Here is an 18,587-nt window from a genome sequence, read left to right on the forward strand (position 1 = left end):
AACCAGCGTACACGACTCCATCCTCCAGCCAGCGCCCAAGACATCACTTCCAACGACCACGGACTTCCAACCAATCAGCAACCTTGGGGAACCCCTTTCTGCAACGACGTCATCAAAGGAAACCCCTTAACACAAAAGCAACGCAAGTACAAACTCCAGATTCAGCTGAACTGGTGCATTTAATATAAAGTTTAATAACCTCATTGAGAAACTCAACGCGAGGGTTAATTAAATGATTGATGGTTGTTCAGGTCTAAGCAATTTCATATACTTATGCTATAAACTTGGGATTTCACATTTTCACTCTTCTAAACTCATTCTTTCCTCATCTCTCTCTCTTTCTGCAACTTGTATGAATGTGTGAATGCTCGTCTATGTGTTAGATTAGTTTATATGTCTTAGGTTTTTCCAATAAATTCCTATTCATATTGAAAAGAGAAGTATCTTGTGTTTTGTGCTTATAAATTAATGTCTTAAACTGCCGACCTTGTTACCGTGCTAATAAATAGTGTTTTCACTATATTTTGGATACTAGTATCCAGTACAGAATTGATGTTATACGGCTCGCTCAATGAATAACTGGCCGATTCCTTGATCCGCTGTAAAATGGAGATTCTGTTCAATCTTAAATGATTCCCTTTGAGCTAAATTGACTTCTGTAGATCCCCTACATATACAGCAGAAAAAGATCCGAATCAGAATGACGTCAACTCAATGAACAATGAACACCAAAGAAACAGCCTAGAATCACCCATAACACAACTTCATACAGCACTACAACTCATGCCAAATAATAAAGCACCAGGTCCTGATGGATTCCCCGCTGAGTTTTACAAACACTTTTGGTCCACTTTATCACCACTCTTCATCAGAATGTTAAGTGAATCACAACAAAAATTTAAACTCCCAACTAGCATGAACACAGCTACAATTTCACTTCTCCTCAAACCCAATAAAGATCCCAAATTACCATCAAGCTATTGTCCCATTTCTCTGATCAATGCTGAGATTAAAATCATCGCCAAAGTATTAGCCCACAGAATAGAAAAGGTCACAAAATCATTCTTTATGCAGATGACATACTACTGTATTTATAAGATCCTCCATAATCATTACAGGAAACAATTAAACTTGATTCATTCTCTCATATTTCTGAATATTCAGTCAACTGGAGTAAATCATCTATTTCATTAAATCATAATAGCTTGGATGTGACAGCCCAGACATCACCTTTATGCGCCAATCACGTCACATATTTAGGCATTAATGTTTCCCCCAGGCTGTCAGAGCTAGTTAGTCTTAATTTCACTCCATTACTCAAAAAATAAATAAATAAATAAAAAAGTGACGATCTTCAGCGTTGGATGAACTTACCACTATCCATTATGGGCAGAATATCAGTAATTAAAATGACTATCCTCCCTAAACTAAACTACTTATTCTCAATGATTCCAACACAACCCACCCTCACCTGGTTTAAATCTGTAGACTCAATCATTATAAAATTTTACTGGAAAAATAAGACCCCAAGGAATAAATTGACTACCCTACAGAAACAAAAAACACATGGAGGATTGGAAGCACCACACTTCTACCACTACTTTCTGGCTAATCATCTTCAATATATATACAATTTGATTCACCCAAACCCATCAGTGAACATATGACTAGACACTGAACAAACAATTTGTAAGTACATTCGAACTTCAGATCTACCGTTTTGCAGTCAGACAGTCAAAAAAACACTCCTTTTAAAGCACTAAACCAGGGGTGGCGAACTCCAGTCCTGGAGACCCACAGCCCTGCAGAGTTCAGCTCCAACCCTAATTAAAACTCACCTGCCTGTAGCTTTCTAGTAACCCTTCAGACCTTGATTAGCTTGTTCAGGTGCGTTTGATTAGGGTTGTAGCAAAACTATGCAGGGCTGCGGCTCTCCAGGACCGACGTTCGCCATCCCTGCACTAAACTATAGCAGCAGCTCTGACAGCCTGGTGGAAATTTCACCATATCACAAACACTCCTCTTGCACCATCTAAATACACCCCCATTTGGAATAACCCAGATTATACAATTAATAAGAAGCCACTTAACTTACATACATGCGCTGAAAAGGGCATCACACAACTTCAACACATCTTTCATAGTAATAATCTGGCCTTATTTTCATACTTGGTCCAGAGATACGACATCAGGAGTAATAGTTTTCTGGAATATCTACAACTCAAATCATCTATCCAATCAAAAATCAACATTCGGACCTTTAATCTTGACCTTTCACCACGATTTCAAAGCTTATTTATATATCATCTTCAAAAAAAAACTACTCTCCAAAATATACAAAATAATAATAAAATAAGACAACACAACAACTTTACCATATGCTAAAAGGGAATCAGACCTATCTGTTCACATTGCACCCAAAATAACCCAGACAGATATGTTCACGCCCTTCGGTATTGCACTCCAATTAAAAAATTTTGGGAAAATGTCACTGAATCACTATCTGTCACTATGGGATGTCACATCACAATTTCTCCATCACTTTGTTTGCTAGGCAACATATCCATAATCTTACAATATAAACACAGTTACTCCTAGTGGCGCTAGCTATCGCCAAGAAAACTATCCCCATGAACTGGAAATCAAGAAATTTCATACATATTGCATCCTGGAAGAATCTACTAATTGATTATATTACAATGGAAAGTCTATCCAGTTAATTGAATAGTACAGTAGAATTGCACCCCTTGGTCATCTCTAATAACCCTCCAACAGTCATAATCTATTGACCTTCTTTGTCTGAGACCAACCACAACAACGCATCTGCACCTAAACTACTGTTGGATTATTTTTTAGATATAACAAATAATAATGTGTCTGATCTGTCCAACCATTACAGCGAGCAATTCAACACCCAAAGATCTATGGTTGGTTGCAACCCCCACCTTTCTTTGCCACAATAAAATAAGAGCTGTAAAACCCTTTCTTTATCTTGGTTCTATCCAGAAGGACAGGTGTCACTACATTGACACAACGCTGAGTGGGAACCTTGACTAAACCTTAACAATCTAAAACAAATTAATAAAAGAAACGTAAGCTAACCCCCTACCTGGCCACTAAACAGGAGAAAACAGGGATACAACAAAAATGGCACTCATCTCCCTACAGCTTTACCATCTTCTGAAATTCCCTTCTTGCAGATCTTCCTTTAATGAATGAAAGGTTTTACTGTAACATAATTCCAGATTTACCCAGGCATTGTGCTAAACACAGGGTCCATATATGATTCTGTAACTTTCACTGATGCATTAATATGTACCTTAATGGGTAAAGCTGGGTACACACTAAAAGATTTTTAAAATCTGTTAAGATCTTCAAAATGCACTGTAAAAAAAATTCCGTAAAAAAACGGAAAAAGTACTGGCAGCTCATTACCTGGACTTTGTACCATAAATTTACAGTCTGTTAATTTACAGTCTGCCACCGGTAAAAAAAACAGGACTTTTTCTGTTTTAATGGTGTATTTATATATATATAAAGCAAATAAATCCAGCACAATATACAAATTGAACATGGTTTATTTTTACTTCATGTAAACATTTTTAAAAGTGCATTCAATGGCTTTTGTTTGCCTTAAGTGGGTTAGGACTAAACAATATCAAATACTCAATTCATTTAACAATGTGTCAAACAGTGAAAAATGCCTGTATTGTAAAAGACAGTTTCGCTTTGAACAGTAATAATTTAAACAGACAGAATTAAAAAAAAAAAAAAAAAAAAAAAAAAACCATGAGCATTTTTACAATACAGGTGTTGTACTAAAAGTGGTCACAAAATTTAAACTTCAAACTGTAAAACAGTCAAGATTCGAAACTTTTTTTCTTATAAGAGAAAACAATATTGTTTAGAGGGATAGTTAACACAAAAATGTTAATTCAGTCAATTACTCCGCCTCATACCTTTCCAAACCCATAAGATTTTAATTCATTTTTAGAACACAAATTAAGAGTATTTTTAGTTATTTCTGGGTACTTTCTGTCCCTCTGTTGATTGTCTATGCAACTACCATTTTCAAGGTTCAGAAAAGTATAAAGTATGTGACTCCAGTGGCTTGACAACAGAATTTTTAAAGTTCATTGTAACAGAAATATCATTGAAGTGATGCAATTCATTATAGGGGATGTATTATTTCCCATTTAACTGCATATTTAATGCAAGTGCCATTTTTTTTTTTTCAATTTAAAAACTCAAATATTACATGGATTTTCGAAATTGTTCATGCAAGAGTCTTGGAGGAATGTGTAGCCACTTGGTTGCCTTCATCTCAAACCACGTTCAGGATTTCTTCACAGGAAAATTCTAAAAGAAATGGATATGACAAAAAATGAAATGAATTAAACGGAACTACAGAGTAATATGCAGGTTGGAGTGGAAAAGTAGTCATACAGTATTTTAAGTTCATTAAATCAACTGCAACCCATAATACTTTCCAATTGTTTACACATTGCTTAACTTACATTTTCAATAGTCTCCATTTGCATCGGTCATATGAGCTTGTCAAATCAACTATGTCCTAAAATATACTTCATTATTTTCAACTAAATAAACAGCAACACGACCAAATGCTTCATACACTTTTTATAACATACGTGTTGCTTACTTCTGTATGAACTCCAGAATAAATGCCGTCTCCTCTGGGTATTTTGTAGCTCACAACCGCAACAGGAAAGAAAATTTGTTCATTAACTTCTCAAACGACAGCAATCTTGAACTGCCCATCACCTTAAACAAAAAAGACATTACAAAATGACCATATACATAACGACAAGCATCTTTGAACACCTTTGAAGGCATGTTCAGCAAACAACTTCCCACTGTTGTAAAAGTCAACAGAATAAATGACTCAAAGACTCAATTTCTTTTCAATATTGAACACTAATGTTAAATGAAATAGAATACAAACCCACCTGGTTGCCTTCATCTCAACCCTCATTTAGGATTTCTTCACAGGAAAACTCTAAAAAAAAAATGGATAATTATAAAAATGAAATGAATTATACTGAACTACAGAGTAACATGCAGGTTGGAGATGGAAAATCAATCATACAGTATTTTAAGTTCATTAAATTAACTGCTAACCCTAATACTTGTCAATTAAAATATTTATTTATAAATTGCTTAACTTACATTTCCAATAGTCTCCATTTACATCTGTCATACCAGCTTGTCAGATCATCTGTGTCTTACAATATACTTCATTATTTTCAATTAAATAAACAGATACACATTTCATAACATACGTGTTGCTTACTTCTGTATGAATTCCAATGTAAGTGCCACCTTGTCTGGGTATTTGTAGCTCACAACCTCCACAGTGGTCATTAACTTCTTGAAGGACAGCAATCTTGAACTGCCCATCACCTTAAACACAAAAAAAAAACATTACAAAATTACCATATACATAACGACAAGCAGTTTGAACACACCTTATGCACACAAGGATGATAACATGCACAAGTAATCAATCCAATAATTTTGGTAACGTTAGCACGTTGTCTGTGACGTGGCTTCCGACGCATCAGACAGCAAACAACTTCACATTGTTGTGACAGTCAACAGAATAAATTACTCAATAACTATTTTCTTTCTGATACTTAACACTAATGTTAAATAAAATTGTTAATAAAACAGCTACAAACCCATGATAAGAATGCAGGTGTGCTTGAGATTCACAGTACAGCAACAATCACGTCCTGTCATTAGAAAACAAAACGAAAGAAACACAACGGTCATTTTGACATAATGTTGTGTGCATTTGTCCATTAGAGTGCGACAGATAACTCGAGGAGCTGACGTTACCGGACCGCTGACCTGAAGCGGCATTAGGCCGCGATCACACTGAACGCGTTTTTGCAGGGAGAGGCTTTTTTGAATTGTTTTCTATAGGCAGTGAGCGTTATGCGCGCTGTTTATGCGCCGTGGGCGCCTCGCGTTTTAACCGCCTGCTGCGCCTCGCGTTTTTGCCGGAACGCTCTAAGCGCCTGAAGTTGAAAAAAAAGCAACTCTGAGCAGAAAAGCGCCCGACGTCATCGCGTTTTTTTCCATTATCCAATCGAATGAATGGAGAGGCGGGCCTTCTGTTGTGGTGACGAAAGTTTTACCGACGCTTAAAAAGTCCGGAGTAGGGATGGGCGATACCTCATATTTTATTTTCGATCCGATACCGATATTTTCAAGCCAAGTATCGTCGATATCAATACCGATACCGATACCTCTAAACTAAACTGATCTTTTAGATTATTAAAAGAATAAAATCAGTAATTATACTTACTTAACATTATATTTGAAAGTCATGTGTTTTAAACATTTCATAAGTGTTTTTTTTTCCCTTTTTTTTTTTTGATAACACTGTCAGAAATAAAATGTACTAAAATTTTGTATTTTAGCTCTTTACTGGGCAGTAACCTCAAAGGTGCACCTTTCTTTACCCCTAAAAGCCAGGGAGCATACTAGTACCATACAAGTACACACATATTAAGGGTAGATAAGGTACAAAGGTGTACCTTGGAGGGTACTTGATGAAAAACAACCATGGTGTTACATAAGTACTAAAATGTATAATAATAATAATAATAATTAGTAGTAGTATTATTATTAGTAGTATTATTAATTATTATTACCATGGTTTTTGCTGCAAATATTATGCTTGAAATAATGTTCCTGTAGTGTTAACCATGGTAAAAGGAAGCAAGCCAAAAGAGAGAGTGTTAACCATGGTAAATTTTTTGTTACTGCAGTTTTACTACAAATACTGTGGTTACTGTAGCAAAACTGTTTGTGTGTGTGTGTGTGTGCGTGTGTGTGTGTGTAAAAAGCTGCCAGGTCAAACTTTAGCACAAGTTGTTTCTTACAGACAGCGATTACAGGATATAATAACCAATCTGAACTTTTAACAACCAGTTTAAATAAATTTACTTACACAAACTAACAGTAAAAACAGCAAGATTGGGAAAATTAACAATTAAAATAACTATTTTCTGTTTTAATATACTTTGAAAAATGTAATTTAAAAAGCATCTGTGACCAAAGCTGAATTTTCAACATCATTACTCCAGTCTTCGGTTTCACATGATCCTTCAGAAATCATTCTAATATACTTTGCTACTCAAGAAACTTTTTTTTTTTAAATAATGCTTTATTATTTCAATGCCATGAGAACAAGAGGAAGAAACATAATTTCCGATTATTATCAATGTTGAATGAAGCGTCAGCAGCGAACACTATCTGTGATTGGTTGGTTCTGACTTTCAGCATTTGCGTGTGTTCCGATGAGCAGGAGAAATAGTTCTATCCTACACAATACTTCTTTAATAGTCTGTTGTTCCTCTTAGAGGCTTATTTTATGCACCAAACTTCTTGTTAAATAAATAAAATTAATGGTTAAAAATGCACTTAGAATCGATATTTTTATGTGAGGATCGATCCTTTCGATACAACGTCAGTATCGAAAGTATCGATATTTCAGGATCGATCCGCCCATCCCTAGTCCGGAGACTGCAGTGATGGAGGAGAAACTTTTGGTGTCTATCGCGGGTTACCCAGAGCTGTATGTTTTAAGTTTTTTGCTGATATGACAGTTTACTTAACAGCTAAAAACCAAAGATTTTAGAGCGCTCGCGCTATAATCCTTTGATTAGATTGACAGGACGGCTGATTTGATGGTTGCCTAGCAACATAAAAAACCGCAACGCACTGCTCTTTTTTTTAAAAGTCACCAGAAAAAGGCAGTGCGGTGCGCCTCGTGTTTTTAGAACTAAAAAACGACGCGTTCGGTGTGATCGAGGCCTTATTCTGGCGCGGTACCGCGGGTCGGACGCCTCTGTTTACACAGTCGCTTCACAGACAGCTTGCTAGTAACGTTACCGAATTCGTTTGTGTTTCGCATGTTACCTTCCGTGTGTGTGTAAAACAGACAATAAAAGCTCAAAACTTACCTCATTTGGTAGAAAACTCCACGACGAAAATGTGTGACGATATGCAGAGAAATGTTGAGTGCAGCGGCTCCGACGTTCATTTGCCAAACAAGCCAGACAGCAACTAAGTTAACCTTAGGTAAACAATTTATGTGACATTTAACTCGTTTACCACGAAGAGTATATGAAAAACATGTTTCCCAAATTCGAAAACCGACATTAAAATGAAATTTTGACCGAGAAACTCTCCGCGTCTTCTCTTTACTGTTTTCGCGCCTAGGTAAGCCAGCAACGTTCTTGTTCCCACAATGCAAAGCGTAATTCAAAAATACGGAAAAACACCTGTAAAAACCAAAAACGGAAAATTTCCTGTAATTATTAGGGTATATTGTACTGTATTTTTACGGATTTTTTTACATTGTAGTAAGACCTTGATTAGTTGGTTCAGGTGTGTTAGATTAGGGTTGGAGCTAAACTCTGCAGGGACACCGGCCCACCAGGACCCGGACTAGAGCTTCGTACATAACATGAAGGGTGACACTTGTTAAAGAGTTAGAGGTCGACCGACTTTTTAAATAAGTCTGCATCAGCCGATTGTGCAGCAAATTAGGCCGATTAATAGGCAGGGGCATTTGCCAGCAACCGCTGTTGTGGAAATTAAATGTGTCTGTGGGTGCCTCCACAACATCATCGCTTGCGGGCAGTACACTCTTAAAAAGTTTTGAGCATCAGGGATGCAACTTGTCATCTTTCAGCGAAACAAGAAAATAAGCATACACGTGGTGTAATTAAGAGACTGTGTAGTTAGTCGTTGATTATACTTTATCAGGAGATGATCAGGAGATCAGGCGATCAGATGGCCTGAGTTAAGCCCGCCTCACACTACAGGATTTTTTAAAATCCTAACCGATTATGAAATCTGGTTGCAGCGCACACATAAGGAGAATCTTTGCAGATTATCTTCCGTGAAATCTTAAACATGCACACACTACAAGATTTGAAAATTGTGGCACATCACACACTACAAGATATTATTAAGATTATCATGCCGGAGGGAGCGCCTCACATGATCTTACACAACAGATCTCATTTCAGCAACTAATGTTTACAAATGTTTTTATTATTATTATAATTATAATAATTATTATTATTATTATCATCATTTTGTTTATTTTAATGTCTTATTACAATTGTATATGTTTTGTTGTAGTTTATAATAATAAAAAAAAAACAATAAAATAAAAAATAAAATAAAAACATGTTTACACATGATAATTAACTGTTATATGCTTTAACTGTTTTATTTCTATAGATTTTACTTTAGGCAGGTCGTGATTTGAGAAGGCAAAACTGATTAAACATAGCCTATGATCGACTCACTGTCTGCCGCTGACCGCTTGGTCGTTAATTTAAAAACAAAAATTCGTTAAAAAAACAAAAACTTATATTTAACGAAAAAAAAAAAAAAAGAAATGCTCCAAACGTTTTTCTAAATTAACTTAATAAAAAACAGAAACAAAGTATAATCACTTTGCCATTACATACAAAACTGAATTATTTTAATTACTAAAATAGCAGTATAAGCTGTTTTGGAAGAAGGGGAAAAAAGACGGGCTCGGGTCGGACTCGGGCCGCATGGAGCAAGCAATGCTCCATGCGTTTGTGGTATGTTTTCAACATATATACACACAGTGTTACTACAAAAAAATAAGAAGCAGTTTCCTCAATCTCCACTATCCAATGGACCGTACAGCAGCTGTTTTGCGGTCGCGCATTGGCTGTTGTGAAAGTACTGACGTAATCATAGCCGTGATCATCCTGATTTAAAATCCTGAATATCAAACATGTTTGATGATATGATCGGGGCGGCCCGATTTGTGTGAGAGCAGATCGGAAGGTATAAGATTTGATCTGTGAACGTCTCACATTACCAGATAATCCGTGCCATATTCAATAAAAATATAATACTTAAAACAAACCTAGTAAAAGTGAAAATGTAATGAAAAGATTTGATTGCTGTATTAAATTTAGACCTGCTCAAGTTAAATCATATTTTATTTCTACGCGTTTTTACAGCGGTGCGCATTATAACCAATCACACACGACTCTGTTGACTTTAGAATGCAGTGGCCAGTCAGAGGCGTTCAGAACAGTCATTGCTGAAACCCGGAGTTTTGTTCAGATTGAACTCGCGAATTCCCTCATCATAAGCAACAAAGTGCAGATGTACGAACTACGTAAGTAATGGATTTATTTATCATAGAGTGTATGGACAGCTTCATTGATTATAAGAGGAGTTATGAGTGCTAGACTGACTGTGCTCATTTAGAGTGCATTCTTTCACTGCGCGATTCAGCCTAATAAAATGCATTTTCCCAAAATTCAGGACACGAGGGCAGAAAATGTATATATTTCATATAGTTAATATCACATGAAGAGAACTTTTTTTTTTTTTTTTTTTTTTTTTTTTTTGCAAAAATCACAAATGTTCACAAATATTGATTTTATACAACAGTTCAATAACCTAGAAGATATTATTAAGAGACTTACGTTATAGACACCATATTGCCTATTTTTGTTCTATTTCTTCAACAAAAATCATTCCAAACCAGAGTATGTGAGCGGAGTGGAGCGACAACAATTTCCCCTCCGCGCTCCGTGCATTGTATAACCGCTCCGCTCCAGCTCCGCTCCGGGTTCACCGTTTCCCGCTCTCGCTCCACTCCTCGCTCACTGATACCAGAAACACCGCTCCGCCTTCGCTCCGTGTCTAAACTATATCAGTATGTTTAAAATACCACAGTTCTGTTCGTAACGTATATTAAAAGAAGAAAATAACAGAAATAAAACGAAAGTATAGTTTTAAAGTGGCTTATTGGAACACAAGTGCGCAGACTTTTTTTTCCTCATGCCAAGCTAACATGTTGTCAGTCAGCATTAGAAGGTATAACTGCTGCTTTTTGCAGTGCAAATGTTTGTGATAAAATAATAATAATAATAATAATAATAATAATAATAATACGACAGTCAGTTATTTTACGTACAGATCGCTGCATTTCTTATAGATTTCTTCTCATTCGAAATCGGATATACAGATGAAGTACCACAGTAAGTTTACATTTGTTTGAATGCATTATTGAGAGAGCGATTGAGTGAAAATACGTGCTGTACTTGTTAAAATCATTTTTCACTTGAAAATCTTCAGTATCTTGAAACTACAAACTAATTTACTGAAAACTATAACTTTCTGCTCATGTCCATTGCCGTCGTCCTAGTTTTCACATTCGTTCTGATTTGATTGATCCATCTCCATCAAGCTAGCTAAATAGGCTATGTTTAACACATGAATTCTTGCTATATATGCAGTTATATTATGGGTCGTTGTCATGAATTGTACTCGTGATGGAGCGGTAGTGGAGCGTTCTTGGAGCGAGTAAAAACCACAACGCTCCGACTTTTAAAATTTCTGCTCCTCACTCCATTAAAAATCACACCGCTCCACTCCGCGCTCCGCTCACATACTCTGTTCCAAACACAGCCACTGCACAGTTTTGCGCCTCTAAACAACATGACGTTTGATTAGTTCCTGAATGGATCAACCGTTTAATTAATTCGGTTCAATCGCAATGACTCATTAACTGTGACTTAATGACACCTACTGGCGGTTTAGAGTACCTTTTTATTTTTTTTAAATAATTTTAAAAATCAGCATTTAACGTTTTAGAATTAAAATATTCAAACGTTTTTCATGCATTTGTGACTGCAGGTTAAATGCATTCATGTCCTGCATTAAACAGTGGGTAAATACATCTAAATGCCATTTCAGATGCAGCGTTTGTTTCCTCTATATTGAAAAGATGAATTTTGTTGATAATGATTTTATTTGTGTGATAACAGCCTAAAATGTCTTATTATTCTAAGGGATTTTATTGATTAAATATAAGAATTTGACGCAAAAGATAATGCGCACTTTAAGAAAAAAATGCCTGCAAAAGGTAAAAATCACTTTAAACTTCATTAAAACTTAAACTTACCAAAAGAAGATGTTGAAGAAAAGTTTCATACTCCCATGTGTTATAATTTTAATGAAAGGGTATGCAGGTTATTGTGTGTCACACCCCTGTGGACTGTTTCGTTGGTTTTTCCCTATGTGTCCTTATTTGGTCTTTCCTGTTCCGTTTCTTATTATGACATCATTGTTTAATCACTCACACCTGTCCTGTTCTCATTAGCCTGGTTATATAAGTTTGATTTAGTTCTTCGTTTCTTGTCGGGTCTTAAAGTCATTTCATGTTATGTTTTGTTGTGTTAGCGTGTGGTTTCCCTGCTTTTCCTGTTCGTTCCTGTTCCCTGGTGTAGATTATATTAATAAAGTGCGTGTTCCTGACTTCCTCGTCCCTACTCCTCCTTCCCGCACACGACGCCTGACATTGTGAAGACAGTCATCACAAGTCTGTGTGTTCTCGAAGAATGCATATAGCGAAAAAGAAAAAAATAAAGCCTTCTATGCCTGTAGGAGGTGATGAAAGATGCTTTGGAATGTGAAGACATTACTAAAAAAGTACTGCTTTCTCTATTAGGACATTTAAATTTAGCAATGCAAATTATTCCACCAGGTCGTTCTTTCATTTTTAGGCTTATTGATATTTCAAAAACAGTTGATGGATTGCTCGATCCTATCAAGTTAGATTCAGGCTGTAAATTAGAACTGCAGTCCTATGTGAAGGTTGGAACAGGATTTCTTTTTTCTACAGTGACGTAGTTGAGACTTATGTTGCGCCTACTTTTTTTTTTTTTTTTTTTACTGATGGTGCTCCTTAACCTGGATTCAGACGATTTTACAATAAATGATGTTTTATTAAAGTTTGGGAGGAGCATGTTTAGATAATTAACCTGGCCAATTCATCATCAGCAATTACACCATCTATCCTATCAGCTTGAGAAGAGAACCTCTATAAATAGCCTAAGCCATGTTACCTTCATTTTCTCTGCAGTCTTCCGGCATTCGGTTTGCTCCTTTTGCCATTATATCACACACACGTCCAAGCAACTAAAATCTATACTCGTGATTTTCGGATCCCCCTGCAGCATTCCGTCGGCTCTAGGATTACTCCTTCTCTGTCAATCTTTGCCGCAGAGCTCCAGGTTCCACCACGGCTGCCGCTCTGCTCCATCAGCCACACGCTTTCCTCAACGCCAAGGATATACCTGTCATAAAGTCACCGGCCACGCCCACCTCACCTACTACGCCAGCCTCCTACACACGCTCACAGTCTCCTGATTACTGATTACTCAGCTGGAGCCACTTACCTGCACCTACATATATGCACCTGCACCTCATTCCCTCGTTGGCTAGTCTCAAGGTTGTACACAGACTTCTCAGCTTTGACTTACCTGTTCATCTGGCAATACTCTCCTTGTCATTGCTGATTCCTGCGAACGCAAGTTAAGACTGTTTTTGTGATGATGTGATGATGTTTCTGACCATTTCCTTGTATCGTGCGTGCTGCGTATTACTGATAATAACTATATGGCTCCGCGTTATCGTCTGGGCAGAACTATAGTTCCAGCCACCAAAGATAGATTCACAAATAACCTGCCTGATTTATCTCAACTGCTCTGTGTACCCATTAATACACAGGATCTAGATAAAATTACTAGCATCATGGGCACCATCTTCTCCAATACATTAGAATCTGCTGCCCCCATCAAATTGAAAAAAGTTAGAGAAAAATATACTGCGCCATGGTACAACAGTAATACCCATTCTCTCAAGAAAGAAACTCGTAATCTTGAGCGCAAATGGAGAAAAACTAACTTGGAAGTTTTTAGAATTGCATGGAAAAACAGTATGTCCAGATATAGACAGGCTTTAAAAGCTGCTAGGGCTGAACATATCCGCAAACTCATAGAAAATAACCAAAACAATCCAAGGTTTTTATTTAGCACAGTGGCTAGATTAACAAATACCCAGATGCCACCCGAGCTAAATATTCCTTTACAGTTTAATAGTAATGACTTTATGTATTTCTTCACTGATAAAATAGATAACATCAAAAATACAATAACCAATGTAGATTCTACTGCATCTAATATGTCAATTTCTTTCGTCACACCCAAAGAAAAACTGTAGTACTTTACCGCTATAGGACAGGAAGAGTTAAATAAACTCATCATTGTGTCTAACCAACAACATGCCTATTAGATCCCGTACCCACTAAATTACTGAAAGAATTGTTACCTGTAGCAGAAGAACCGCTTCTCAATATTATTAATGTTATCTTTAGGTCACGTCCCTAAACCATTCAAGCTGTCGGTTATTAAAGCCTCTTATTAAGAAACCACAACTAGACTACAGACCCATTTCTAATCTTCTGTTTATGTCTAAAATTTTCATTCTTGCAAAAAAATGATATCTATGAAGAATTTCAGTCAGGTTTCAGGCCCCATCATAGCACATAAACTGCACTTGTTAAAATCACTAATGACTTGCTGCTTGCATCAGACCAAGGCTGCATCTCATTGCTAGTTTTACTTGATCTTAGTGCTGCGTTCAACACTATAGATCATGACATCCTAATAGATCGACTACAAAATTATGCAGGTATCCAAGGGCAGGCTTTAAGATGGTTTAAATCCTACCTGTCCGATCGCTACCACTTGGTTTATCTAAATGGGGAGTCATCTCAGTTATCACCAGTAAAGTATGGAGTGCCACAAGGATCTGTCCTAGGTCCTCTGCTGTTTTCAATATACATGCTGCCCCTTGGTAATATTATTAGAAAACACGGGATTAGTTTCCATTGTTATGCTGATGATACTATATATGATGATGATACTGTATATGTATATCTCAAAAAGACCAGATGAAACTTCTAAATTATAAGTTAACAGAGTGTGTTAAAAATGTAAAAGATTGGATGACCAATAATTTTCTGCTGTTAAATTCAGATAAGACAGAAATATTACTTATTGGACCAAAAAACAGTACACAGAATCTTTTGACTTACAGTCTACACCTAGACCGATGTACTGTTACTTCCACTACAGTCAAAAGCCTGGCTGTTATATTACACAGCAACTTATCTTTTGAAAATCATATTTCTCATGTTACAAAAACAGCATTTTTCCATCTTAGAAACATTGCCAAGCTACGAAACGTTACCCGTTTCTGATGCAGAAAAGCTAGTTCATGCATTCATGACCTCTAGACTGGACTATTGTAATGCACTACTAGGTGGTTGTCCTGCATCTTCAATAAACGAGCTACAGATAGTCCAAAATGCAGCTGCTAGAGTCCTTACCAATTTTAAAGTCTCTGCACTGGCTACCTATTAGGTTCCGCATCAGTTATAAAATAATACTTTTTACCTATAAGGCACTTAACGGTTTAGCTCCTGCATACCTAACTAGTCTTCTACCACGCTACAATCCATCACATCCTAAGGTCGCAAAACTCTGGACTGTTGGTAGTACCTAGGATAGCAAAGTTCACTAAAGGAGGTAGAGCTTTTTCGCATTTGGCTCCCAAACTCTGAAACAGCCTTCCAGATAACGTTCGGGGTTCAGACACACTCTCTCTGTTTAAATCTAGATTAAGGACACATCTTTTTAGCCAGGCATTCAAATAATGCATCTCATAAACTTTTTCCTGCAGTTATATCTGATCAAATGTTCATTATTAATCTTTTAGCTCTGGTTGAACAAATCTTTCTTTGCTTGGTTTGAACAGCAGCTACGCTAATTATGTCCCTATTTGTTCTCTATTTCTGCTATGGGATTGACATCCCATGGTAACTAGGAATTCACAAGCTCCAGTCTGGATCCAGAACACTTAAGAAGAGATGATGCCAAACCCTCAGAGGACTTTAGATGATGCCAACCCTGAAACCTCATACAGCACTACCGAATTCTGCTGCTAATTTATGGTGTTCTTTGTCTGTTTGATTATGTCATTAATTGATCTTTAGCATACATCTATGCCATATGTACATCAACTTGACATAGTCAACACTAGTAAGCTACTACTACATATATTGTAAAAACGTTAACTTGGTGTAAAGTTGCTTTGCAACGATATGTATCGTGAAAAGCGCTATACAAATAAATTGAACTGAATTGAATTGACTTGGATGACCAGATCCGTGCCGCCACTCTCACCGAACCCGCTCCGCCGGGAGGTCCAGAAGGGAAGGACTATGTTCCCACCACCCTTCGCCTCGCCGTCTGCCTGAGGGTAAGCTGGTTCCTCTACCTCTTCCTAGCCGACCCTGGTCCATCAAGTCCACCCAGACCGTCCCACTCCCAGGGGGTGCGGTTGTCCTCATCGTCAGTTACGGCCGTCAGGAGAGGAGAGGAGAGGGGGTACTGTCACAGAGTCACCAGCCACGCCCACCTCACCTACCACGCCAGCCTCCTACACACGCTCACAGTCTCCTGATTACTGATTACTCACAGCTGCATCCACTTACCTGCACCTACATATATGCACTCACCTCATTACCTCGTTGACTGGTCTCGAGGTTGCACACGGACTTCTCAGCTCTGACTTACCTGTTCCTCTGGGAATACTCTCCTCATCATCGCTGGTTCCTGCAAAACGCAAGTTAAGACTGTTTATGTTTCAAGCCTTTGAGCTTTAAGTTGAATGCCTTTGTTCCTGTTTGAAGATTGGAAAGCTCCCTTCAGTTGTGAATTCAATAAAGAAGCTTCTATGGAATCTACCGTTGTCTGCTTTTTCACCAGTTGTGACAACATCCTTGCCTCCACCGACGACCTTTTTAACCTTTTCCCCGGCTTCCTCCTATCCAATGCTGGACTGGTAATTACATTTAAATAGTAATACATTTAAACATTAGTAATACATTTAAAATCACCTAAAATACATATATAATAGCAATGAAGCCATAATAATTGGTTCAAGTAAGTGTCAAAGCAAGTAACAATATGGTTTTGTTGAGCAAAACTTAACTCAAAGTATTATAAATAATATAAAGTATTTTAAGCATTATATTAAAGGCCTGCAGAGGGAGCCAATGGCATGGCGATGGTTTTTGGATGACCTAATCCTTGTTTGGTTTAACAACATTTAATCAAAATGTCCACTTAATCTTCAATATTTGGTCATCTCTTTATGACAGAAATGCTGCAGAAACTGTAAATTCTTGAATATGTGGACATCGACTTCGACTGTTCTTGCATCAGTCCAACTGGCATTGCAACCTGAAGTTTTCACGTAAAAAAACACCTGACAATCGATCCTTGATCCCCCCTCTTAGCCTACCTGCATTTCAGAAGCCTGCAGGCTAAACTCCGATTTACTCCTATCTGGCATCCCAGCAGATAATTTTCCAGCCATTTCTTTTCGCACATGTGTGGCTATTACAGCTGCCCAAAAAGACCTCTCCCAGCCACAGACCCAAGCACTTGGCCACTGGAAATCAGAGACCTTCAAGAGCTACTTTCGCTCGCACCAATTCCATATCAAAGTAGCTCACTGAACCCTCATCAGCAGAGTCCTTTTATATCCACTCGTTCCCACCAATTCACCCTCAGCTGAACAACTCTGCTTTTACTGCCGCATCAGCGCCTGCTCTCGCAGAAGCTACATTCTCTTTTCAGATGCCACAGCCATGCCTGCCTCCGCAGAAGCTGCTTTCTCTTTCCAGATGCAGCAGCGCCTGCTCCTGCAGTAGCCCATATCTTTACCGGCCACTGCTTCTGCAGAAGCCACATTCTCTTTTCAGATACCACCACAATGGCCCTGTTTACACTGCAGGTCTTGATGCCTAATTCCGATTTGTTGCCTATATCCGATTTTTTTGGACCGTCTGTTTACACGGTCTTTTTAATTGTGACCCATATCCGATTCGTGTGTTTACACTTGCTATAATTTCGCGCATGCTCAACGGGGGTTTTGGCACGACACCGTAGCCAAGATGGACGAACATGAAATTTGTTTTATGATAGCTTTGCGATGTATGCGAAGTTTGCCGAACAACATCACGATTTTGAGGCGAAGGAGGAGGAAAAGGGCCATCATTGCAGCCGGCACATGTGCTTCAATTATTGTGTCCTCGACCATACAGAGGAATGTTTGGGTTTGAGAGAGATCTCAAGAATGGTGGGAGCATATTGTGGCAGGCTTTACCGAGGAGCAGTGGGTCCAAAATTTTAGGATGAGCAAGACAACCTTTGACATGTTGTGTCAACGTTTGTCCACATTCCTCTCCTATGACGACACAACATTTCGTCGGGCCATCCCTTTGCAGATGCACGTCGGGGTTGCTCTCTGGTGGCTGGCAACAGGTGTAGGCTATTGCACGTTGGCCCACCTATTTGGGATCAGCAGCGCATCGGTGTGCCTGATAGTCAACGACTTCTGTCAAGCCATGCGAGACGAATTGTTGCGCGAGTACATCCAGTTTCCGCAGCTGGATGAGCTGCAGAACGTCATAAGAGGTTTCAAAACCCGCTGGGGGTTCCCTCAGTGCGCTGGGGCCATAGATGGGAGCCACATACCGGTGATCGCTCCATCTGAGGACCATACAGACTACTTTAATCGAAAGGGATGGCATTCCGTGATTTTTCAAGCTGTTGTGGATCACAGATTTG

At 38.0% G+C, this 18,587-nt stretch overlaps 1 protein-coding gene across 1 annotated transcript in view; it reads right to left on the minus strand.

The window, feature by feature from the left end:
- Positions 1–3,616: 3,616 nt before the first annotated feature.
- Positions 3,617–18,587, minus strand: part of pspc1 (paraspeckle component 1) — an 84,183-nt gene continuing 69,212 nt past the window's right edge. Inside the window, exons 7-11 of the mRNA XM_051115867.1 lie at positions 5,700–5,753; positions 5,312–5,421; positions 4,968–5,017; positions 4,661–4,782; positions 3,617–4,359 (exon numbers count right to left, since the gene is read on the minus strand). Of these exons, the coding sequence (XP_050971824.1) occupies positions 5,730–5,753 (24 nt within the window). The 3' untranslated portion in view covers positions 3,617–4,359; positions 4,661–4,782; positions 4,968–5,017; positions 5,312–5,421; positions 5,700–5,729. The remainder of the gene's footprint in view (positions 4,360–4,660; positions 4,783–4,967; positions 5,018–5,311; positions 5,422–5,699; positions 5,754–18,587) is intronic.

The sequence above is a fragment of the Labeo rohita genome, chromosome 1 (assembly GCF_022985175.1).
Source record: "Labeo rohita strain BAU-BD-2019 chromosome 1, IGBB_LRoh.1.0, whole genome shotgun sequence".
NCBI classification, from domain to species: Eukaryota; Metazoa; Chordata; class Actinopteri; order Cypriniformes; family Cyprinidae; genus Labeo; species Labeo rohita.